Source organism: Muscardinus avellanarius (assembly GCF_963383645.1).
Source record: "Muscardinus avellanarius genome assembly, chromosome: 20".
NCBI lineage: Eukaryota > Metazoa > Chordata > Mammalia > Rodentia > Gliridae > Muscardinus > Muscardinus avellanarius.
In genome coordinates, this window is record NC_137806.1 from 35,682,297 (window position 1) to 35,708,568 (window position 26,272).

At 50.8% G+C, this 26,272-nt stretch overlaps 1 protein-coding gene across 1 annotated transcript; it reads right to left on the bottom strand.

Annotated features, from left to right (window-relative positions):
* Positions 1-998: 998 nt before the first annotated feature.
* URB2 (URB2 ribosome biogenesis homolog) lies at positions 999-19,718 on the bottom strand (the record flags this gene model as incomplete). Its single annotated transcript, XM_080716893.1, has 9 exons — positions 999-1,327; positions 2,942-3,081; positions 4,375-4,462; positions 5,729-5,971; positions 7,250-7,360; positions 8,842-9,002; positions 10,840-14,161; positions 17,187-17,363; positions 19,593-19,718. 9 exons carry the CDS (start codon positions 19,716-19,718, stop codon positions 1,130-1,132), a joined length of 4,566 nt encoding a protein of 1,521 aa, XP_080573019.1. The 3' UTR covers positions 999-1,129.
* Between the last annotated feature and the right edge of the window lie 6,554 nt (positions 19,719-26,272).

Sequence of the window (26,272 nt, forward strand, 5' to 3'; positions counted from 1 at the left end):
GGAATGGTGGTGCATGCTTGTAATCTCAGCATTCTGAAGGTGGAGACCGGAGGAGGATCGTGGTTCCCGGACAGTCTAAGCTACTTAGTGAGGCCCTTCCCAACTCTCTGTTTCAAAAAATACAAAGACTAGCTGGGCATGGTGGCACACGCTTGTAATCCTGTGCTTGGGAGGCTGAAACAGGAGGATTGTACAGGTTCGAAGCCAGCCTCAGCTACTTAGTGAGGCTCTCAGCAACTTAGTGAGACCCTGTTTCCAAATAAAGTATAAAATAGGTCTGGGAGTGTAGCCCAGAGGTAGAAAGCCCCTGGGGTGTAGCTTGGAGGTAGAATGCCCCTGGGTCCATTCCCAGTACTAGAAAAAAAAAAAAAAAACTGAATGGAAAAATAAATTCCAAAGTGAACTTTACAGACTGAAGCAGGAAGAGCTGCTGCTTTTCCAGGGGCCTTCACCCTGTGTGACAGGCACTGGAGCCTCCACCTGCCAGGCAGACATAGCTACCTGGGGCCAGGAAGCCATCTCCAGAGTATCACTGTCAGAAGTCAGCAGAAAACTGGCATTTAAGAATGGCTCTCCAGCATGGTGGTGCAGGCCTGTAATCCCAGTACTGACTCTTAGCAACCTAGCGAGACCCTATTTCAAAATAAGAAATAAAAAAAGTGATGGGAGTGTACCTCTCAGAAGTAGAATGTTCCTGGGTTCAATCGCCAATTAAAAAAAAAAAAGCTTGAACTTTCAGTGCAGAAGCATTTAAATAGACTAATTATAGACCCATGTACCAGAAGAAAAAAAAAAAAAAAAAACAAACAAGTTCTTATAGTTCCTGTGTATTCCCAAGAGCCAGCAATCTTTCTATTAAGTTAACATTTCAGTTTCTATTTTTCAGGAGTTTAATGAACACTTACTTACAAAAAGGTAACATTGGGGCTAGGGACATAGCTCAGAGAGAACACATGCTAAGCATGTACAGGCTCCAGGTGCAATCCCAACCACCAAAAATAAAACTAATTACGAAAAGATATATAACCCGAAATGGCTTTCCAGGTATGTCAACACTGCATCGGAACAACCACGGTCTTCATCCTCCAAGCTGCACGTGGAGGCCAAAGCCCGGGCTCCTGCCCTCACCCTACACAGTGTATCTCTTCTCTCCTTCCTGCTTGGCCTTGTGGTACTTGAGGTAGTCACTGTGCAGCTCCTTAAAGATGTCTCTGGCCCCGGGCTGCAACGAGGCCCGCAAAAACTGGACATCGGACTCGATGCAGAGGTCCAGGATGAGGTAAATGCCCTCCTGCAGCAAGTCCTTCACGGTGGGGTACAAGGTCACCTGGAAAACAGGCAGAGTTCTGAGAGAACAAACTGGGGACAGAGAAGGCGGCATTTCTCCCAGAGCTCTGGGGCACAGAGTCTGAGTGCGGAGATAACAGAATCTTTGGGTGTCACATGGCTGATTCCCAAGACAAGAAAAGGCCAATTTTTACAACACTAAGATTGCTGGCCAATAAATAAAAACACCTCTAAAGCAGCTCCCAAGTTCCTTGACAGGATGAACAGTACAAACTAGCATCAAGGAGGCACCACCTAAGCTTGACCAGGGTTAAACTGAGGATGAAGCTGCGATGTCTTCATGTTTCCATGGGGACTCACACCGTGGAGGGGCAAGCGAGACCACCCTTCAGGCCCTGCAGGCCGAGGGACTGTGCTTTTGGTTAACCCTCCCCATGCTGGTCTAGAAAGCTGGAGGCTCTCGGTAGGGCTTCCACCGCCTGTGTAGTATTTTCTTCATTATTGAATTTAAAGACCAACGACTGACAAGGCAGAGACTGTGGTGCCAATGAACTGATGCTATGGTGTCAGGTAATTCCCAAGGCTGGGGCTTCAATATTAAAAGAGCACAATGGACCAGCATAAATTAGACCTGAATATCGAGGCCAGGAAACCAGAGACTTTTCATGAGTAAATCTCAGATAATAGTGACTTAAGGGTTCTAATTTTTCTTTCCTTACCTGGCCTTCTGTGATGTAATATGACCACATCTCATTTTACTCTTCAGTAAAGAGCAAACAATGGCTGCTGTACTCTTCAGTAAAGAGCAAACAATGGCTGCTGTACTCTCCAGACCGCGGGGTTTTGCTCACAGACTTGCAAAGGGGGCGGGCATTTTCACAGCTAACAATGCAAACATGCGCAAGCTGGACCACACCAAACACTCTGGCTCTACCTAACCTGATCTGCTTGCTGACATCAACCTAAGCAGGTAAAGATCATGGAACTTAGTCTTATCACAAACTCACCAAGGGGCACCAGGTGCAACAGGTTTTTTTTTTTTTTTTTTTTTTGGTGGTACTGGGGTTCCTGGAAACCCTTCTACCTCCGGGCTACACTCCCAGACCCATTTTTTATATTTTTTAAATTTGGAAACAGGGTCTCTTAAGCCAGCACGGCTGGCTTTGACCCTGCGTGATCCTCCTGTCTCCGCCTCCCAAGCGCGGGGATTACAAGCGTGCACCACCACGCCCGGCATGCAACAGGGTTTTGAAAATAGACATGGACAACCCAAAGTGAGAGAACTCTTAGAAAGGCAGCGCAGTCTGACAGTTTGGTGTGGACAGCTCCTCCTGCCTCTCCACCTGCATGTGCTCAGTGTCCAAGAGCTGCTGTATCTCACGAGAGGCAGGCCCAAGAGCTCAGATCACGAGCTCCTGCTGCCCAGGGAACCCAGGCTCAGGCCTCTCTTCCTGGCCTCCACGGGCCTGGTCTTACAAGAACTCTGGGCAGCATGTCACCTCCATCAAAACTACTTACTCAGAAGGAAAATGGGCCCCGAGTTTCTGCTGGAGCCAGTGGGCACCACCCAGCAAAGACTGCCAGCCCAGGTCGCTCGTGGTTTGAAGTTAGACTGTGAACACAATCCCTGGGGAGCATTCAACCTGGACTTTACCTTCTGAGCCTCCGTCACATACTGGGCCACGAGGAAGGGGGAAAACGCGGTGAACTCCTCAGCCCGGGCGGCGATGTGGCTGTACATCCTCTCCACCAGGCGTGCGCAGTCGAGGACCACGGGCAGGTCATCTGTGCTTCCTGCAGACAGAAATGGCTCCCACTGGTCAGCCCAGACATGGCGCCAACTGCTAACTCTTCCCCGCCTCACACTCTAATACAAGTAGAATACCTTGAGCCTCTGCTGCTTTCAGATGCTTAGCTAGCTTATGAAGATAAAGGAAACAGATATGTCCAAATATTAACTACATAATAAAGTGGAGAGCATTTGTAATACTCACAAGTCCATGAGGTTTTTTGGGGGGCTTTTTTTTTTTTTTGTATTGAGGGTGCATCCCAGAGGCTTTCTACCTCTGGGCTATACTCCCAGACCTATTTTATATTTGGAAAAAGGGTCTAACTCTCTGAGAGCCTCACTCAGTAGCTGAGGCTGGCTTTGAACCTGTGCGATCCTCCTGTCTCAGCCTCCCAAGCCTGGCTCTGTCCATGAGTATTAAGTCTAACAGAAAATGAAGATCTTCAGGATGAAGCCTAGAATTGCTATTAGGCAACCAGGGCCGCCATGGCCAGGCTGCTCCACTTGCTTCCTGGAGGCCTTGACATAGAGCCACCTGGCGGCCATGGCCGGGGCGAGACGGCTTGCTTCCTGGCCCTGCTCCTTAGCAGATGCGGGCAGTCAGCCACACAACTTGGTGAGGCCTTGTTTCAAAATAAAGAATAAAATACAGGAATAAAATATAGGATAGAGGGTATAGCTCAGAGGTAGGATGCCCAGGGGTTCAATCTCCAATACCACACACACACACACACACACACACACACACACAAAAATAGCCCCCCAAAAAAGATACTGTGTCCAAAGGTGGGGCTCGCCTAGAGGTGGGTCACTGAAGGTGTGGTCTTGGGGACTGCATCGTCTCTGGCCCTTTCTCTCTGCTTCCAGCTGCCAGGAACTCAGAGCAGCTTTTTCCTGTCACAAGTTCCTTACTAGTAGCGTGTCCTTGGAGCCGGCAGACCATGGACAGACCTCTGATACCTGAGCGTAACCTTTCCTCCTTGGAGGCGTGCTTGTTGGGTCCTTTGGTCACACAATGAAAAAACTGACTAAAACCCTACATTTTTGTATGTTCAATAAAATTTCTGAAATCTAGACACTTTTCTTCCCAGAAAAGAACTGTTTCAATTAGAGATGCCAGATGTTTCCACTGTTTGGGATACAGCAAAATGTAATGACTTGATTTTTATTCATCTTGAGAATTCACTTAACGATCTGAACACTTGTTTTAATTCAACTGTCTTTATTTTCAGTAACACTGGTGGCCCGAGACCCCACATATCAGTGGATCTGGAGCAGCTGCTCTGCATTACCATTACCTTTGTCCTTCTGCCGCCCCTCGTGCATCACGGAGAACACTAGTCTGTTAAAAGAGTTCAAGAAGGACGGGACAGCCTTCATCATCACCTGCAACAGGAGACAGAGGAGCATGAGCCGGCTCACCCCCAGCCTCCTGCCAAGTGACCAAGACGTCGCTTCCGCGAGTGCATCCTCAAGCTGGGCACACTCTCCATGACCGTTCCTGGTCCTCTGCTGCTGCTCTGGTGAAAAGCACACGAATCTGGAGCCAGACCATCTGGCTCCGCATGGACTCCTCATTGCAAATCAAAGACAACAACAGGTGTTCGCAGGGACTGAGTTAAACATGTGAGCCAGGAGCTGGCTGCAAAGTGCTGGCTGCTGGCCCCTGCTGAGGTGTCCCCAAAGACGGTAGCCAGTGTTAGTGCAAACACAAGCTTGTGACCACACACTGGCTTCCCGGCGAGATCTGACACCCATGACGGGGTGGGCTGCCATGGTTCGTCGAGCCCTTCTCTGCTGGAAGGCCACCTTATCCTCCCTGTCCACTCAAGCACTCCACCCCACCAGCTGCTCAAGTGCGGGGGTCTCGCAGCGAGGTAGAGCAGCTCCCTCTCATGCCCTTCATCAGTTCATGGAATCCTGCATCTCCTGCGCCATCTGCAGACTCACACGGGTTGGTCTGCATGGCAGTCACACTGAACAGTCACCTAGCAACTCCAGCCAGCAGCAAGATTTGATAACAAAGATGCTGATAGGAGACTCAGAGCCAAAGGCAACGGTGAATCAGGGAAGGCTCTGGAATGAGGCCCAACTTCATGAATGTTTAACTTGAAAGATCATCTTTGTCTTAAATCCGCACTGCTGCAAGGTCTCCATCTGTAGAACACTAAAACACTTAAAAATGCCTTAATGTGTCTGTGGGGATATGCACACCTCATCTTTATGAGTTCTTACCTATTCCCACGTGTATGTGGTACCCCATAAAAAGAACCTGGTCAGACACCAACAGTCCCAGGGAGGTGACCCAGTCACACATCCCATGGGCACAGCCTCATCTGGTCATCACTACAATGGGATTAGGTCTGGGATGAGGCAGCACACATTCAGGGACTCAGCTGACTGCTCTGCTCAGGCCTATCGAGAAGGCCTGCTAAAGTGGGACCTGGGCCTTGCTCCTCCACCACTCCAACTGCAAACCAAACAGATCCCAGCAAGGCCCAGCCCGTTTAAATAGGTCACCTGCATGAGCCTCTGGTCCGCCCGACAGGCTGGCCTGGGAACTACCAGAGCCACTTGGCTTAGCAATCTCTGCCTTTCCAGCGCTGCCGTCTCTGCAGGCTTAAGCCTTGAGACTGCGGGTGCCCTCCTCACCTTGGGATGACACTGCAGGATGGAGAAGAGCACGTTGTGCACCTTCAGGAAGACACTGCCGTACTCTGGTGGCCTCAGGCGGTCCAGAGGCACTGTCAGCAGGATGCTGAAGGCCAGGCTGACGTGGTGGGGGTTGCTGATGGCCTCCTCACCCTGCCGCAGCAGGGCAGCTAGGACATCGAGAATAAGCCCAACCACGGTGAGGACCACGGGCCGCTCCTGACATGCCTCTCGGTTTTGCAGCTGGAGGCAAGATGACAAAGAAAGCAAAGGTGAGTTTCAAAACCCTACAAATGCAAGCACAGGCCATCCACGCTCCGAAATAACTGCTGCAGCCACAGACAGTCTAGGTAGCACCCAGGGGCCTGGTGGCTCAGCTGCACTTCCGTTGGCTTTGTCGTTTCTCATAAAGGAGCTGACATCCAATTTCTCATAAGAAAACTGGACATCAGGCATCTATAACAATATTTTCCAAAAAGGTATCAGTTCCATGTGTCTGTGACTAAACACCACTTGTTAAGGTCCTACGAATCAGGTTTAAAGACATCCAATTATGGTTCAGAAAACAAAGAGCTGACACAGGAGACAAGGGACAGTGCGAAGCCCCCAGCCACCTGGGCCCCGGCCTTGGGGTCTCAGTGCCGCCCGCCCGTCTCCAGGGACTGGCTGTGCAGACGGCCCTGCACACCGAGAGCCACCTCAGCGGGTCCAGGGTGGTGCCTGCAGCGCAGCCGACACATGCCACCTGCGGCCCACAGCTAATGCCCGCCCTTCTCGGCAGGCACTCAGCACATGGGCTGGGTGGGAACGACACCCATCAGGCCCTGCTGCAGAGTCTCAGGAGTGTGACGAAGCCAGACTTAGAGCAGGAGGAATGAAGATACCCGGCAGGCCTTCCGCTCCGGGAACAGCTGATCCAGGGCAACTCTCAGACAGCAAAGGCCAGAACAGGGCTGGAGACGACCGTGAAGTAGACACCACCCGGGTAGAATGCTGGGGTCAGGCTTGTCTGAGGCAGGAACACTGACATTGGCCCAATCTGAACCAGGCTTCTGCTCTAGTGAAGCAGCTTAGTAAGCATGGGACACAAAACCCAACACCCAGGTAAGATGAACACAGCGGCATCCTGTCCCAGGATCAGCATCTCAGTGGACACAGTCTCTTCCTCACCCCATCACAGGCCTTTCACACACACAACCCTCCCCAGGCCAATGGGTGTGCTAGAGTGACCACACACTCGTGGGGATAACACGCAGCTAGGGCTCCCTTCCCGTCATCTGACTGTGCGGGCTCCGGCAGCCTCATCTCGCCAGCACACCCCCGTGACCACCTGCCCGACGCTTCCTGGACCTTAAGGCCCCTTCCCCATCTCCACACCACCTGTGTGCAGACAGGACTCATGGCTGCCTGGAGGAGAGGCTCCAAAACACTACCCCACACCACAATAGGGCAGAGACTAAGCGCTGGCTGTTACAGAGGAGGAAGAGTGAGCTGCAGGGCACACCTCCAGAGACCACTCACCGTGAGAGCTGTGATCACTTGGGGACATGCACGCCACAGCAAGCTTGCTTTCTCTCCACTGAGCGGGCAGTCCAGCAGCAGCCTGAGCAGTCTAAGAGCAGACAAAACAGCCTGAAACAAAAGGGAGATTCAGCAGCGAAGCTGGCCAGCCCTCCTCGGAGCCCTCACCTGGGAGCCCACCTGGTGACGCCCCGTTGAAGCAGAGCCCCGGGGCTGGGGACAGCGATGATCCTGTGTCCTGAAGAGACAGGCACCTTCACATTAGCAAACAGCGGGGGTGAGCGCAGCTCTGGGGACCTCACTGAACCGCACCAGGCCCATGGCAGGGCCAGGACCAGGAGCCCAACCCACCTTGCCAGGATGCTGGCAGCCATGTCACCGAGCAAGAGCCACACAGGCTTAGATGAGAAGGCAACTGGCGGAGATGCCAGGGGAGGTGCCATGGTCGCAGGTACTGTCTTGGCCCAGAGTACAAGTGGGCAGGGAGGGACCTACTTGTTCCAGGCCTCAGGCCCAGCACTCCATGCCTACCCTAAGGCCTGCTGGGTGAAAGAGGAGGGGTAGGGCCTGTACAGTTCCCACCTTTCTGCACACCAGCAGAGGGTCTACCCCCAAGGCGAACCTGCACACAGGCCCTGTGCCCAGCCAAGTCCTCACAATTCCCCTCTGCTCCAGCAGATCAACACGCTGCCCCCTGGGCACCCTCCATCCCAGCCTGAGCTTCTTCAACACTCAGCTCAAGTCTCCCTCCTCCTGAAGCCTCTTGACTGGTCTAAAGGAAACCAGTGGTGGTTCTTTGTCTTGCTGGGGGAAGCCCAGAGTCCCTCTCAAAGCTAGACCCAGCTGTGCTGCAGAGATGCACAATTCAAGGTGCGTGGGCAGTGCTGCGGGCTCGTGCTCACAGCAAGGAGACAGGGCTCCCGTGCCCCTCCTCACTTCCCCATAGCTCCCAAGCAACCTTTTCTGGCTCTCTTCCCACCAAATCAGAACTCCTGGTCACAGCTGACACCCTGTGGCCAGGAGTGGAAAAGCCATTTAGCAAGCAGGAAGTGCCAGGAGCAGAGGCTGTGGCTGTGGTCCTGCTCTCACCGACCATCGGCTCTGTGGCCTTTGTCCTCGGGTATGAGTGAGGATATTTGAGGAGTTCAGAGCCTGGAACCACCCAGACTGCGAATCCCAGCACCCTGTGCTGTGTGAGGTGCTTCACATGGGCAGTGGTGCATGGGCTTTCTCACAGACCACAGGACTCGGCTATGCTGGAGCCCAGAGCTCCCCAATGGTTACAAATCAGAAACCATCCCCACAAGTATGGTAGAGTAGCATAATGTAACTATTTCGTGGGTCAGTACTGTGCATGTGTAATAGGTAGTTACCTGGCATGTTAAGAACACACATTTGCAATCTGAAAAAGTCCCACTTTAAGAAACAAGGCCTCCTCCTACGAAGCTGGGCCAGTCAGCCAAGCTCCACCTGGCCCCTCTCTGCCAGTGTCTGTCCACATAGCTCTAGGGCTGACATAGGATTCCAAACGAGCTCTCCCACTGGAGCCGACATCAATCTGGGCCCGCTCCAGAGAGCAGGAAGCTACCTGCCTGCAGATCTGCCTTCCACATGTGACTAATGTCCAACCCCTGCAGAACAGACTGGACCACCAGCCCAAAGTCTTCCATCGTCCCCGCCTCCAACATCTGGGCAAGCAGGGCTCCCAAGTGAGGCTCAATATCCTGTGTGGCTTGGGCAGGAACATCAGGATCTGTGGGAAGAGAAACCCAAGCTGTTAAGAAGACCAGAGCTGAGTGCTGTGGCACACACCTGTAACCCCAGTACCTGGGAGACTGAAAGGATTGTAAGTTTGCAGCCAGCCTCAGTAACTTAGTAAGGTCATTCAGCAACTTAGCTAGACTCTGTTTCAAAACAAAAATTAAAACAGGGCTGGGGCAGAATGCCTCTGGATCCAACCTCCAGTACCAAGGCGGGGGCTAACAAGGCCAGGGCAAGGCAGAGCAGCCACCGAGGAGCTGGTGCACAGCCACTTGACCTTAGGAACTGTTTGAGGGAGGTACCACTCTCACACGAGGCTGCACTGGTGCGAGTGCGCACGCTAGCAGACAGAGCGCAAGCTGGGTGACACATGCTTGGGACAGTTAGCGCTGAGCCAGGGGACAGGGGTGCTCCTTGTTTCCTCTGTGTTCCTCTTATAAAGCCACTGGGTGGAGGAGGGCTGGTGCTTTAGAGGATGGGAGTGGTGGAAGATGACAAGAACCCTCCTTCTGGCACTACAGGCTGTGGCACCAGGTACTTCTCAACAACTCCGGTTCCCTGGTCCAGGGTCTTGTGATAAAACCCAAAGCCGGGCATTCGAGGCTCTCCATCACGGCCCCAGCTGATCCCTTCCGCCAGTGGCTCGGACTGTGCTACACTAAAAAGCCTCTGCTTCCTAGTCTGTGTTCATTACTTACAGCTCTGGGGGCAGGAGACCAGAAGCTGAGAAAGATGTAGGTCTGGGTTGCCTATGAGTTGTTGAGATGCTCGACTCCTCGTCTCTCACCTGGCTTTATTATTAAAACACAGTATTAAGATGATACAGGGGCTAGGTGTCCTGGCACTCACCTGTAGTTTCCATGCTTGGGAGGCTGAGATAGGAGGATAACGGGTTCAGGCCAGATTCAGCAACTTAGTAAGACTTTCAGCAACTTACCCTACTTCAAAATAAAAAAAATAAAAATGGCTGGGGCTGTAGCTGAGGGGTAGAATGCCCCTAGCTTTAATCTCCAGTTAAAAAAAGAAAAAAAGAAAAAAAATTATGTAAGCGCATAGCAACAATTAAAACACTTGAATGATTTTAATTTCTGCATGTATTTCCAGTTCTTCTACACAGCAGATATATTTATATAGTTACAATTATGGCATGATTTAACATTTTATGTTGTGGGATTTTGCCTAACACTAGTATTTTTAGGTAGTTCTGAACCATTTTCACAGTATTTTAATGGCTGCACAGCAGCCCACTGACCTTCGGCAGAGTCCAACACTGTGGGGACGATGGTGCTCCCACACTGGCTGTCTGAGGTCCTGCAAGCGTGCCTGGAAGGGACACCTCCTGACATTTCACACCGATGGCACTGGCAAGCTCCGCCCCACCTCCCACCCACCGCTCCTGCAGAACGCCCGAGGCGGCCTGGGAAGACCCTCCCTGCTCTTGAGGGACAGCTCCTGTGAGGAGGCCTAAAAATGGAGTCATTCACAATTCTTTCAAGCTGGTGGATTTTGCATCTTTTAAAGTCACTTTATATTCCCTTGAGATCTAGCACAGAAGAGCCTAGTAATGGTGAAATTATCTAATGCAAGTCAGCCACAGCCAGAGCAGGTTTAAAGGCCAAAAAACAGAAGAGATTTCAAAACTATTCACACACGTGGCACAACCTCCACAACCAACGGAAGCCGAGGAGTGCAGGCTGCAGGGTGTGGGCGGGGAAGCTGCAGCCCTAGGACTGTTTCAGAAGATACCAGGTGCCACCCACTCCCTGACCAAGAGCCCCTCTTGCCTGAGCCCCTGCAGCACAGAATGTGCTCAGGAGGAGACATCTTACCTGACAAAACTGTTCTCACAGAATGCAACATGGAGGCAAACACAGAGCCTTCTTCAGGATGGAGCTCTGGGGCTGAGAAGAACAGAGTCAGAAATCGCAAGGCCTCCTGGAAAGACTCCTGGCTCCTGGCGAGGGCCGGCAGCTCCGAAAGCAGTCCCGCATAAACGCCCTGGTAGAGGGCAGCCTGGGAGGGCAGTGCTCTGTCCGTCACTTGGGCGATCTCAGCCTCATCTCCATCCCTGTGACGCTGGCTCAGGTCCACTTCCAAGAGCGTGGCGACAGCTGAGAGGATGGCCGGGGGCAGGCGGAGGCCCTGGCACTCTGTCCCTGAGCAGAGACGCAGTACGGTGCCCATCTGGAGCATGGCTTGCTGCAGCAGCTCAGGCAGTGCCCCCGGTGCCTCCTGCGCCTGCCTCCGCTCTCTGACAAAAGGCCCCAGGACTTGGCACAGCTTAGTCAGAGACACCAGAAGCAGCTGGCTGCCCAGAGGGCTCTGGTTTTCCAAATGTTTGCCAGAAGCTGCCTCAGTGCAGCTTGAGAGGAATGCAGTCATTTTCCCAAAATTGAGCACTGAGCTCAGCTTCAGATGGATAAGCATCTGCATTAGTTGCTCCAAGAACACCCCAAACACTTGGAGAAACTGCAGCCACAAGGGGTCCTCCACCTCGACATGGAGTTTACCACTGGCCTGCAACAGCGAGGTGAGCACGACCTCGAAAATGTCACTAGCATACATGACCCTGAACACGGAGCGGGCACTACGCCCCCTCTGTAGACAACCGAGGAGCCGGTAGCAAGTCATCCAGCACTGCAGGGCCAGGCGTGAACAGGAGTGCCCTGGTGGGCTGACGGCCAAGGACAGCAGCAGAAGGAAACAATGCACGTGATAGGGTGACAAGAGGCTGTCCAGGGGCAGAGTGGACATGACTTCCAAGAGCCCCAGGAGGCCTTTCAGTTGTTCTTCCTCCAGCAGGATGCGGAAGTCACTCCTGACTAGAGACAGTAAGTTCTGGGCAATTTCTCCTCTTGGTTCTATACCTTCGGGGCTGACCTTTACAAATCTGGTTTCCCAATGAGCCACAAATGCATGGTCCTTTTCACAAAGCCAGGGTAGCTGCTGACTGACAGGACCCAGGTCACTCTGGGCAGCAGAGCACAGAGTGCTGGAGCACCTCTCGATGACACACATCAGGAAAGCAGAATACAGGGACTGCATCTCTGGAAAGAGAGGGCTGTGGAGGAGGGCCGAAGACACCTTCTCCAGCGTGATGGATGGCTCGTCTTCTGCTGAGTTTCCCAGGGCTTTGCTTGCTGGTAAGGTTCTTAAGAGGACACTGGCCAGGTATCTAACATCATCCGGACAAAAGTAGGGTACTAAGAGTGTGAGGTTGGCCACAATGGCATGCCAGTGTGCCACGGGGTACGTCTGTGCACTCACTGTCCCTACCTGCCCATCCCAGGAGACCGCCGCCCTCTGACTCAAGCTGTCTCTGCCAGAACTGAGGATGTGGGCAACATCATCCCTCAAGGCTTGCAGGGCTGCCTCCGACCGGGGGCCCGTGTGCATTAGCGTCCTCTTCACTTTCTGGAGGTACAGCTGCTCTAAGCAATACCTACCCAGAGAGCTGGACCGAGCGGTGAGCTTTTCTGTCTTCTTCCAAAGCCGCGTTTCCACGCCAGGGAGCAAGGGAGGGAGGTCTGGGGTCTCCACCGCATCTCCATTCAGGGCCCCAGCCACAGAGCGGTACTGGACACAGTTCAAGCTGAGTGTGGCATCTACCTGGGCCCAGGTATAAGCGAGCAAGAGTGTGGAGTCGGTCAACTTCTGCAGCCACAACTCACTCTCTGAGCTGGGGGCATCTAGAAGAAGGGCCAGCAGAGGCCTGATGAGCTCCCCCAGCATCCCGTCCATGGCGCGCTGGGTCCGCCTGATGACAGGCAGGGGCGTGCTACCGTCCAGGCTCGGCATGTTGGACATGATGCAGTGCAGCAGAGCACTCAAGGACAGCGCCTTCAGGGCCATGTCGACGTCACTCCGCAAGCAGGGCAGAACCACAGACTGGAACTTCTCCAGCACAAGGCACCACATGTCCAGGATCTGACTCAGGGGCAGCTCCAAGAGGCATCCACAAAGCGCAGCGGAGGGGCCTGAGGCCAGCACAGGCGGCCGTAGCACCTCGGCAGCCGGGCGGCAGATCACTCCCAAAACCTCCTCCAACAACCGTGGCACCTGTCGGAGTTTGGCATAGGTCTGGAAGAGGGTGTGAACAAGTACTTCCTGGGCTTTTTTGGTTCGAAACTCTGTCACTTCTGCATCAATCCAAGCTGAAGACAACACGTCATCCAGGTCTGGCTCCAAAATCAAATGATTTAGAGACATCAAGATCTTGAGGCAGCGGAACCAAGCTGGCACCACTGCTTGTGAGTGGTTTACCAGCATCTCAGCCAGGCGGCGGTAGAAGTGGAACTGTGCCTCCCCGTGCCGTATCTTGTCAGCTGCCACATTGTAGATGTTGTTGTCAGCCACTGAGTTTAGTAGCTGCTCCAAGACCAAGAGCTCTGTGGTCCAGTCTGACGTGGACAAGGCTTTCACCCGTTTCTCCTGCAGCTCTGAAAGCTGCAAGCAGCCATACAGCCTGGGCAGAGCCTGGAAGCAGAGAAACTGGTTCCCCTCCTTGAGGTAAGAATCCAGGAAGAGCCTATAGAGCAAGGCCACAGAGGTGGCCACAACAGAGACGCAAAGGTGGGCTTCGCAGTAGCTGGCATCAACTAGCCTGGCAGTCATGGTATCCATGGGAGTGAGAAGACCCTTCAGGGTCCCCATCTTCGTGTCTCCTTGCTCCTGGCCCAAGAGTTCCTCTTTGTAGGATGAGAGTAGATCAGGCCGAAAAACTCCACCTTGAAGCAGGGCCTCAATCTGATTCCTAACATCCCGGCTAAGTACTTGCCGCACCTGGCCCTGGCCAGCCTGTGTCCATGTGCCTCCAGAGAGCAAGTGCCTCAGGACCAGGCAGGGCTGGAGTAGGTGCCCAGTCACATCCCCAAAGGCACGTTTGGGGTTGGCCTGCTGCTGCTGGATTGAGAGGTAATGGCCAAGGGCCAGGTGAATGACCTCAAGCAGCTGGGCTATCACGGCGCCTTCTGGATGCCTACAGGCTGACCAGCAGAGCTGGCTCAGCAAGGCCACCATCAGCTCCTGCTTGGCAGTATAGATCACAGCAAGTGCAGGGGTCGCGAGGATGCCCTGGCAGCAGCTCAGGACAGCACGGATGTTTCTCTGGGATCCCGAAAGAGAGAACTCAGTTATTCTCTCATTTATGATCTGAGTATTAAGAAAGAAAACTCATTACTACCTTACACCTACACAAACACAGAAAATACAACAGAATCGACCAACTCGCTCTTCCCCCAACTTATGAGAAAGAAATGCCCAGCCTATCACACATGTGGCCTTGACCTTTGCTTTTGCATCATCAGAAGGCAAAGTGCCTGCTTTAACTCATTCACACACTCATCCCTTCCCAGAACCAATTCTGGAAAGGGATCAGTGCCTGTGTAAATTTGCTAGCCATTTTTAAGAAGCTGGGCTTTTGTAAGGCTTAAATGTCAACAGCCATTTCATAGACTCCGAATCTATTAACTCAGCTCTGCCGATACCAGGTAGGTGGACAGTGGCACTGTATAATGACCCTGAGGTCCAACATACATTTTCATAGTCCATTGTATTTTTCTATTAAAAATCCAAAGAAGTTGGGCATGATGGTACATACCTATAATCCTAGTACTTGGGAGGCCGAGACAGGAGGATCTTTTTTTTTTTTTTTTTTGCGGTACTGAGGATGGAACCCAGGGGCATTCTACCTCTGAACTATACCCCCAGCCCTATTTTTTATTTTAAAACAGGGTCTCACTAAGTAGCTGAGGATGGCCGGGAACCTGCAACCCAAGTATTGGGATTATAAGTGTGCGCCACCACACCTGGCTTAGGATGATCACAATTTTGAGGCCAGCCCCAGCAATTTAGTGAGACTCTCAGCAACTCAGCAAGACCCTGTATCAAAATAAAAAGACTGGCCAGGCGTGGTGGTGCACACTTGTAATCCCAGCATCTGGGAGGCTGAGACGGGAGGATCACGGTTTGCGGACAGCCTTAGCTACTTAGCAAGGCCTTTTGCAACTCAGTGAGACCCTGTTTCAAAATAAAGAATAAAAAATAGGGCAGAGGGTGTAGCTCAGAGTAGAATGCTCCTGGGTTCCATCTCCAGATCTGGAAAAAAAAAAAAAAAAAGCCGGGCGTGGTGGCACATGCTTGTAATCCCTGCACTTGGGAGGCTGAGACAGGAGGATCACACAAGTTCAAAGCCAGCCTCAGCTACTTAGTGAGGCTCTCAGTAACTTGGTGAGACCCTGTTTCCAAAAATAGGTCTGGGAGTATAGCCCGGAGGTAGAAAGCCTCTGGGTTCCACCCCCAGTACCACACACACACACACACACACACACACACGCACGCACACACACGCATAAATAAAAATAAAAATAAAAAACATAAAAAGACTGGAGCGGGGGGTTGGCTCAGAGGTAGAATGTCCCTGGGCTCAATACACACTACAAAAAAAAGAAGAAAGAAAAAAGCAGCAAAGAAAAGGGCATCCAATGAACAGTGAAGCAAATGCTGCCGGCAGACGCACGGTCTCTTCCTCTCAAAGTTTTAAAATTCAGATACCAGACACGAGAACAAGGTTGACTCCTGCATTCACCGTATACTGAGTGAGCTGCTTCTCGCCTTCCGACATCTGGAGACTCAAATCTGATGAGTCGCAGGGAACTGAGCATCAGCGCGCCAAAGGCGGGCACGAGCGATTCAGGACCAGCACTCCAGGAGATGGCATTATTTCCATGAGGAGCTGGCCCTCAGAGGGGCTCTGGAAAAGCCGCAGCCATGTGTCGAGTGCTTGGACGGCAATGCCCCATGTGGACCCTGGGCTGTTTACAGGGCTCCTCAGTAAAAACATCTCCCCAGTTAGTTACACCCAAGAGTGTACCTTATTTATAAGCTACATCCATATGCTATCATAATAATACTTAACTAAATTTATTTGTTTATTTAGGTACTGGGGATTGAACTAGGAGTATTCTACCTCTGAGCTATACCCCCAGACCATTTTTATTTTATTTTTTTATTTGGAAACAGGGTCTTGCTAGGTTGATAAGAGTCTCACTACTTGCTAAGGTTGTTGTTCTCCAACCTGCGATCCTCCTGTCTTGGCCTCCCAAGTATTGGATTTATAGGCATGTTTCACCATACCCAGCTTAGTACTAATATCTTATATAACTATTAACAGATAAAGAAAAATAAAAACTTAGTAAGTGCAATTTCTTGAACAGAGGTATTCCAAATCTTTGTCCCACTCCAGAGGATTTCAGTATGACCCACCAGTGTTATTTGAGAGGGCACAGTGGTGGCGTCACCTCTCCCCCCTTCTCTTCCTTCTGCCTGTGATCTGACAGCCAGACTTTGCAACCAGGCACATCTGGGTTCCAACCCAACTCTGTGACCCACTAGCAATGTGCAGGCGTGTTGCTCCAGCTCCGAGCTTGTCCCACACAAGTGCTTGCAAGCAGTGGTTTTTACTACACCTAGATAATCCCATGGCTTCTCAGAATACTATTTTTATAATGAAGCTCATATTTTTGATTTTGGACTTCAAGATAACTTTCATTAAAAAACCTTGAGGAACCGGGTGAAGTGGTCCACACTTGTAATCCCAGTACTTGGGAGGCTGAGATAGGAGGATTCGGGTTCACAGCCAGCCTCAGCTACTTAGTGAGGCCCTCCACAACTTAATGAGACCCTGTTTCAAATAAAGAATAAAAAGTCAGAGCTGAGTGTGGCGGCGCATGCTTGTAATCCCAGCATTTGGGAGGCTGAGACCAGAGGATTGCAGTTCGCAGACAGCCTCAGCTACTTAGTTGAGGCCCTCCACAACTCAGTAAGACCATTTCAAAATAAAGAATAAAAAAGTTGGGCAGGGGGTGTGGCTCGGAGGTCGAATGCTCCTGGGTTCCATCGCCAGACCCGCAAAAAAAACCCCACAAAGATAATTAAAACCCATTCATGAAATAGTTCTAAGCTTTTCTTTAGGTATTATAATGTGCTTAGACTACACAACATGCATTCAATTAATATCAGATGTTGCTATAATTCTGAGGATAATACTACTTCCTCTCCCCCCTACTGTGGTAAGCCCAGCATCTACACAATGACCCTAAAACAAATGAGTCTAGTAGTAACAGAAAATTGAGAGATGCTTGTACAATGTAGAGGCATGGAAGAGAATGGTAATTACCTTGATGAGGGAAAGCTGAAGGTTAATTGTCTTTCCATTCTTGAGGAGATTCTGCAATTTTCTGCTATGTAGAATGTTATCTATATAAAGCCAAAGCCTTTCGACAATATCTTCCTTCAGTTCAAGTTTTTTCTTATAAAATGCAACCAATGACTGTCTTGCCCAATCAAGTAAAACCTGGATTTGGAAGAAACATACTCTGAATACAAATAAATTTCTTTTACAAGAGAGGAAGATGCTGGACATTACAGGAACATCTATCCAAGACCAAATCAAAATGCAAGAATAAAACTCTCCTTTAAAACTTACCTGTGGGAGCTGGGTGTGGTGGCACACATTTGTAATCTCAGTACTTGGGAGGCTGAGACAGGAGGATGGCAGGTTCATGTCCAGACTCAGCTGCTTAGTGAGGCCCTCCACAACTTAGTGAAACCCTGTTTCAAAATAAAGAACTAAAAATAGAGCTAGGGGTGTAGCTCAGAGGTAAAATGCCCCTGGGTTCCATCCCCAGTACCACAAAAGAAAAAAAAAAAAAAAAACTTAACTGTGGTAAATTGTATTATATAAATGTTTTAGCATCTTAATGTTTAATATTAAGAACAAAAAGAAAAACACAACTAATTTTGTCTTCACCAGGGAGTCAATGAAGTGTTTCAGGTGAAGCTCTCACAAGCCTTAATTCCTTCTCAGAAGTTATGCTGGGTTTTAAGAGACAGAAACAGCCCAGAATGAGAATGGATCACATACACAGGAAAAAGGCAGTGAGGGTCTGAGTCTGGGTTGGTGCAGGGCTCTGTCGTGCCAGCTCAACTTAACCAGACCTTATGTCATCCAGGAGACAGTCACTGGGCAGGTATGTATGTGGTTTCTATTAGCACAACATGCTTTCTCATGTAGAGTAGAGGGAAGCTGATGACAGCCCTGCTCTCCTGCCAGAATTACCAGAGCAGCCATATGTGCAGACTGACGGAGGCCAAGAAGAAAATCTATACATACAGACATCAGCAGAGCCTTGATCACATCGGCAGGTCACCCTGCCCCCCTGTGCAGACCTTGTGCAGACTTCAGGGTGCCGGGATGAGTCCTGTGTGCAGCCAGGTGTGGACAACTAGACACCAGGCTGCTCTACACAACCACACCTGTGTGTGGACAACCAGACACCCGGCTGCTCTATACAACCACACCTGTGTGAACAACTAGACACCCGGCTGCTCTACACAACCACACCTGTGTGTGGACAACTAGACACCAGGCTGCTCTACACAACCACACCTGTGTGTGGACAACTAGACACCAGACTGCTCTACACAACCACACCTGTATGTGGACAACTAGACACCAGGCTGCTCAACACAACCACACCTGTGTGTGAGCAACTAGACACCAGGCTGCTCTACACAACCACACCTGTGTGTGAGCAACTAGACACCAGGCTGCTCTACACAACCACACCTGTGTGTGAGCAACTAGACACCAGGCTGCTCTACACAACCACACCTGTGTGTGGACAACTAGACACCTGGCTGCTCTACACAACCACACCTGTGTATGGATAACTAGACACCAGGCTGCTCTACACAACCACACCTGGGTGTGAACAACTAGACACCAGGCTGCTCTACACAACCACACCTGTGTGTGGACAACTAGACACCAGGCTGCTCTACACAACCACACCTGTGTGTGGACAACTAGACACCAGGCTGCTCTACACAACCACACCTGTGTGTGAGCAACTAGACACCTGGCTGCTCTACACAACCACACCTGTGTGAACAACTAGACACCAGGCTCAACACAACCACACCTGTGTGTGAGCAACTAGACACCAGGCTGCTCTACACAACCACACCTGTGTGTGGACAACTAGACACCTGGCTGCTCTACACAATCACACCTGTGTGTGAGCAACTAGACACCCGGCTGCTCTCCACAACCACACCTGTGTGAACAACTAGACACCAGGCTTCTCTACACAACCTTGTCATCATCATCGTCTTAAACAGCAGCGTTAAGATGCACGTCATCCAATTTCACAAGCTTTTCACCCTAGTGTTTATTCATGAATTGTTTTTAGCCAAGAAAGCTTGAGAAATATTAACAGAGAGCACTGTTCTTGGTGCCAACCCATTTCTAGAATAGCTTCCTCCCCCCAGTACTGGGGATTAAACCCAGGGCCTCGCACATACTAGGCAAGGGCCCTGCCACTGAGCAACTTCACAGCCTCTCAGATGGCTAATACAAATATCAACACCTCCACTTTCTGGTCTTCAACCTGTCCAGCTGAAACATCTGACTTGCTGCTTTTTAAACTTCCAAAAACAGCTTCCTTTTTCTTTTAACCAAGTGTCAATAAGCAATTAAACGTGCTTAACCTTAAAAATGTAACTGCCGCACCACACTTACTTGTTCTTTATTTGGAAGGAAGCACTGGTGGGAAATCCAAGCAAAGTGAGCGAGTTTTAGTTTATCTTCCCAGGACGTTGTCTTGCCTTTCAGCTTATGGGAAATGCCAGAATAGACCGCAGCCATGGTTACACTTCATCTACAATGAAAACAACAGACAGTATTATAACAAGGACAGACTGAAAAGGCACCGGAGAGTGAACAGTACTGTCTCAATGTGTATGCTTAAATTTGTCTTTATGTGTGTGTATGGAAGGTCTGGGGATTGAGCCCAGTGGCTGTCAACCACCGCACTACACCCATCTCTTTTTATTTTTGAAACAGGGTCTCCTTAAGTTACTGCACCCTAGCTTCAAACTTTCCATCCTCCCCTTTTAGCCTTCCAAGTACTGGGATTATAGGCGTGTACCACCACACCTGGCTTTTACTACTTCTTTAACAAAAACACTAAAAAAAAAAAAAAAAAAATTGTTAGGGACAAATCTATACACCAGATCCTTGGCTCATAAATTTTCTGGGAGAAATCCAGACATAAACAAGCAGAAGATGAATTACAAATATTCCTGCTGTGGTCAGAAAGCACACAGAGGTGCAGTGTTCAGCAAAGCAAAATCAAGGTCCACAGATTACTCATGCAAGATGACCCTTGGGCACGGCTTTAGATGGGAAGGGTGAAGTTGCTGCACAGAGCTTCTAAAACATGTTACCATGAATTTGGACTCTCTCCATCACATAGTTCAAATGAACAAGTAGATAGTGTTAAATAACAGCAATGCTGTATTAAGTAATACTGTACTTGGAGAAAATGTTTCTATAAGGTAGAAAGAGAGAGGCCTTAATTCAACCCAGCAGCTGCAACAGTAACTTCTCTGTAACTTTACCTGCATCCCTCAAGTACAAATACCAACAAACTACCTCCCCACACACCCACTACTGCTAACAGACTACATAAACTATAAAAGCTTAAAAAATCATTATAAAAAGATTAAGTCGTTTTCATTACAGAAAGTGTTCCTCAAGAAAGAAAAAGTTCATGATACTCAATAGAGAAATTAAGTTATTGTAAACAAAAGCAAGAACAGAATGCAATAACTGGAAAAAGATCGAAGTAATTTTCATAGCTTTTGTCAAGCCAAGGAACGTGTACCCCCAGGACCAGATCACCTGCTCAGACCTACTCTGAGAACGCACCTGGCAGAGGTATCCCTGACTCCCTAGCAATGCAATGCCCCTCACCCAGTCCCCACCTGTTCCTCAATCCGTGCAGATCACAGGACAGGGTCCTTACACACACACACACAACCCCTCAGGCAAGACTACCCAACCACAGACCTGGGGGCCTGGGCAATCACAGGACAGGGTACACACACACACACACACACACACACCCTCAGGCAAGGCTACCCAACCACAGACCACAAGGAAGCTCAGTGCCGCCAGAACCTCCCTAGGTTGCAGACTCGGTCCGCCCCCTCGGGTAGAGGGACTTAGCGCGCCTGGGACCCTCGGGTGAGGGGTTCAGCCCGCCTGGGTCCCCCTCGGGTAGAGGGACTTAGCGCGCCTGGGACCCTCGGGTGAGGGGTTCAGCCCGCCTTGGGCTCCCCGAATGAGACTCGAGCACAGTGGGAGTCTGGGACTCGAGCCGCCCGGGGCTCCCTCGGCTGGGGGCCGGCCCGCCTGGGGTCCCGCGGGCAGGAGCTCCCTCTCGCCGGGCTGTCCCGGGCCCCGGGCGCCGGGAGGCGCTCACCTGCTCCGCCGCTCAGCCCCGCGCCGCTCCGCGCCGCCCCGCGTGCACGCCGGGGCACTTCCGGCCGGCGCTGACGTCACGGAGGGCGGGGCGGCAGGCGTGGCCAGTCGAGCGCCGAGCGCCCGGCCCGGCTCGAGTCGCGGCCCATCCCGGCGGCTCTCTCGGGCAGGCGGTCATGGGGCGGCCGCCCCGAGGCGTGGGCGCGGCGGGGCGCGGGGCGCGGGAGCCCGGCTAGCGGCGGAGGAGGCGGCGGCGGGCGGCCGGGCCGCCTGGATGCCCAGTGAGCGCGGCGCGGCACCTGCGGGCGGGGGGCGGCACGTGGCGGCGGGGCCGCGCGCGGCGGCGGAAGTGGGCGGCGGCGCGGCCTCGCGGCGCGGGGGTTCCGGCGGCGGGAGGTGAGTGGGTCCGGCCGGGACCCGCGGCGCGGAGAGCGGCCGGCGCCGGTGACACGTGCGCGGGCCTGGCGGTGGGCCCGGGCCGGCCGCCCGGAGGCGGAGGGAGGGGGTCCTGGTTCCAGGCTCCTGGCCACGGTAAGCGCGGGGAAGCCTGGAGGCTGTGATGGAGCCCGGGACCACAGGACCCGGATTGCAGTCTTGTAGCCAGCCAGCCGGCTGTGCAACCTTGCGGAGTTTCGGTTTCCTCTGTGTAGATCAGAACGATAACTCGAGACTGGACCTTTTCAAAGGTGCCCAGAGAGGGGGAGCTCCGGAGGCGTCCGCCTTGCAGAAGACACTGTCAATAGGGGCGGTTCTGACTTCCTTGGCAGAGTACCTTCCAGGTTCCTTGTAGGCCTGAGTATGTAGTGTGGAGAGTAATGTAGGCTGACTTTCATTTTACTTGTGCTCAGTTAAGCCTTCGTGCATTGAAAAGCAGTGTTAGCCCAGAAAGGTGGGCTTGCGTGAGCATTTTTCTTTGCCATCGACAATAGGTTAGCGTGTCTTGGGTCGGTCTTGCTCTGCCTCTGACCGTAAGATTTGGGTGTACTCTGCCACTAGGAATCTAGGTAGAGGCCTTGCATGATTGCTTGGTAACTGGTCTTTGGTTTTTGTTTCTGCAGTGTGCTTGCACCAATGAAAGACATCTGGGGAGAAAGGGCGTTTGCTTTATCCTGACTTATTTTAGCTGGGGATCATGTGTTAGGCAAGCAGTATTCACGGGGCAGTACTAGAAGTCAGTTTTCCACCGCCTTCTGTGAAGCCATCAGCATCTCAGGTACCAAATGTTCTGCTCCATTTTTCAACAAGGTGTCTGGTAAGCACTCGCTCTTGCTCCTCAGCCTGTGGTCCCGTGTGTAATCTGTGGAGCCCACAGGATGCTGTAAATTGTAAGAGCTCAGACCCTGCAGTCAGATGGCCTCGGTTTCCATCCAGAAACTGCATAACCTGGGGCCAGTTGACTTCCTTGAGCCTCAGCTTACCTCTAAAGAGTGTTACCTAGCTCAGAGTACTGAGCCTGTTTAAGGTATGCCGTAGGGTGGTGAGTGCTGTGGTGGTTTGTTTCTGGGTTCATGGGTGGAGGGCAGAAGCCAAGGGAGCCTGGGAGGAAGAGGTGAGGCTGGGCTGTGAAGCTTTGGTAGGATTGAACCAGATCCCCTTGGAGTGACACAGTGAGGCCGCCTCCACACAATGGGGAGAAGTCTGAACCCCCATCACCTGAGAGAGCGAGGAACTGGTCCAGATAGGTAAATAGAGGCAGAGTGGAGACTGGATTTCTTACCCTCTGCACTAGCAGAGGCAGTAAAGTTTAAGCAGAGCAGAGATGATATCAGATTCACTTTTTGGAAAGGTGGTGTCTGTAGTAGTGTGGCTTTGAGTTGGCTGTGGAAAACCAGAGTCCATGTGTCCTGTCAACTTTGCATCTGCCTGTGACTCCAAGAATTTGAAAATTATAGTTTATCAGAGGTGGGATTGGGGGGGGGGCTCTGCCTCTGAGTCACACCCCCACACCCTTTTATTTTTTATTTTGAAACAGTCTAAGTTGTTGGCGCTGGCCTAGAACCTGCAATCCTACTGTCTCACCCTCCCAAGTATTGGGATTACAGGTGCGTGCCACAGCTCTCAGATAGGGATAGGTTTTCTAATCCAAGTCTGGCAGCTTGGTGACACTCAGAGAAGGCATGAAGAAACTCCTAGATCCTCCAGGTAGCCTTCCCTTCTGAAAACTGCATTCTAGTGTACATTGTGGTTACCCAGTCACAGGGTAGAGCTTCCCCAGAAGTCTCCCTCTGCAAATTTAGGTCCCATAACTGTGGCAGAGGTTGTGTCCAGAGTGCAGGTTCTGCCCCCTGCTCCAGGGCCGAGATTTGCAGCAAGACTCAGGTGTGGATTCGAGAAGTGCTCTGTGAAGTGGAATTTGGTGATTCATAGTGGCTTTATTGATGACAGACACCAGTGTGTGAGATGTGTGTGGATAGTGGGAGTAAGCTTGCTTCCTGGATCACTGCTGCCATAAGTATTTTTAAATACATGTACACTGATAAATTAAAGATTAAAGCTAAAGGTTTGCTTTTCACTTACACTCTTAATTGCTTTTCTTTCCCTCTTAATACAACTGAAAACTTTTTTTTTTCTTTTTGGTACTGGGGATGAAACCCAGGAGCATTCTACCTCCGAGCTACACCCCCAGTTCTATTTTTTATTCTTTATTTTGAAACAGTCTCACTGAGTTGCAAAGGGCCTCACTCAGTAGCTGAGGCTGTCAGGGTCCTTCTGTCTCGACCTCCCAAGTGCTGGGATTACAAGCGTGCGCCACCGCGCCCAGCTCTGAAAACTTGCTGTTAGCCTTCTCATTGCAGGTTGAGTCGGTTGAGTCTACGTTCTTGTTGGCTGTTTTTCAGAAATTACCTGCTGCCGTCTCTGTGCAGAAGCAAATTCCCTCTCACAGGATTTTTGAACTACTGGGGTTCAGGAAGCGCTATAAAGAATTTCCCTTTGTGATTCTTTGTGTAGCAGTCAAACACAGGAGAGCCTGCGTTTAATACTCCAGTTGTCTAGTAAAGATAACTTTGTTGTTATAAACAAAATACCAACTCGGGGGAGATTTGCTCTTAGCCGAAGGGTTGTGCGAAACTTTGCAAGTTGACGTTTTGACATTTTTAAGCTAGACGCTGAGGCACCTTTCATGGAGGGATGCCACTTCCTAGAGCCTGTCCTACACAGTGGCCAGGAGCCATGTGTGTCTCTGGCCCCAGAAGTCCAGAAAGGTCATGAACCTAAAGCAAATGGTCACGAGTTCCCAGCAGAAGCTAGACAGCGCGCCCCGAATTTTTAATGTGAATCCCAAAGATGAGCTGATCCCCGCTGCCGGGCCCCACCCCCATATGCTTAGGGGACTGAAGAGGTGGTGGCCAGAGCAGGCGGCCATCAGCTTCATCCTCTACTCTGGCTGCAGTGGGAAGGCGGCCAGAGGTGAGAGAAATGAGGTCGTTGCTGAGTGGCTGGCTGTTGCACAGCTGCGGGGATGGGAAAGCAGTGGTCGTTCCCACCAGCCGCCGTATTACTTATTTAGTGAATTATCTTTTTGGTACTGGGGATTGAACCCAGGGGCATTCTACCTCTGAGGTACATCCCCACCCCTTTTTACTTTGAAACAGGGTCTTGCTAAGTTGCTGAGTCTGGCCTTGAACCTCCTGTCTCAGCCTCTCATGTACTAGAATTACTGGCATGTGCTACCATGTCCAGCTAGAATGACCTTTTAGCAGACTACTGCAAAAAGCGAGAGCTAATATTTGAGTAGGCACTTTTTATGATATCTGACAAAAGTAAAAAATAACCTTTAATCAGTTTTTTAAGCATAAATTTACAATTACAAAATATACATTTATTCAAAAAAAGAAAGACTTGACCAATGGTCAGAGACTCACTGAAGAGCTGGTTTAAGGATTGTTTAGTGAGTTTTCCCAGATTTATTTTGAACTCATCCATACTCAGAGCTGCCATCTTAAGTGGGAGGGACTGTAATACAGTGTCTTGGCATTTCACAGACTGTGCAGTGCTGCTGGCAACGGTGGGGTTCACCAGACGCAAGTCCCAGTCACATCTTGAGGGAGGGCTGGGTTCATGTGGCTCCCCCCTGTCTGTGGCTGTTGTTCCGAGCCTCCCCTGTTATTTCAATTGAGGCATGGCTCTGGGAGCTTACTTGGCAACTTTGTTAAGGTGTTAGTGGAAATAAGAGAAATAGATACATGTTGAACATCTTCATTTAATTTCCATAAATGCGAATAACTTGTTAGAAGACAGTGGTGGTTGATGTCTGTTTTACCTTTAAAGGTTGAGGTAATTGTGTGAGTGGAAAATTTGAAAAATTGACAAAAACTATGTAATCATGTCCAAATCCAGCTTACACTGAGAAGGTTTTGTCGGGCAAAGAACTTGAAATTGCAGTGTGTCTCGGGTCTGCCTCTCCAGAGACAGTCATGTGAAGGAGGGTTTCTGTGCACGTGACGGTCCGGCACCCCCACTATGAGCATCAGTCGGGGCTGATTTCTCCGAAGAGCTCTTTTCCTTATTTTTTTCACTTGGAAGATGTGTTAGAATAACACCACCACACCTGGTTCCTTTCATTCTTGATAGTTTAGTGACAAAGGAAAGTCTTTTTGTGAATTCTCAAATTAGCTTAAGCAATTAAAAAAACAACTTACCCTCATTCAGCTAATGTCCTACTACTTTCTGTCCTGCCTTATAAGAATTTATGAGATACATTTGCTGGGCATGGTGGTATATGCCAATACTCCTAGTACTTGAGAGACTGAGACTGGAGGGTTGTAGGGTCAGCAACTTAGCAAGACCCTATTTCAAAATGAGAAAACAGGTCTGGGGCTCTAGCTTAGAGGTTGAATGCCCCTGGGTTCAACCTCCAGTGCCCCCAAAAAGATACTTAACCTAACACATACACATGTCCTCTTACTGATCTTGGGCTTTTCTATGCCTGTGGT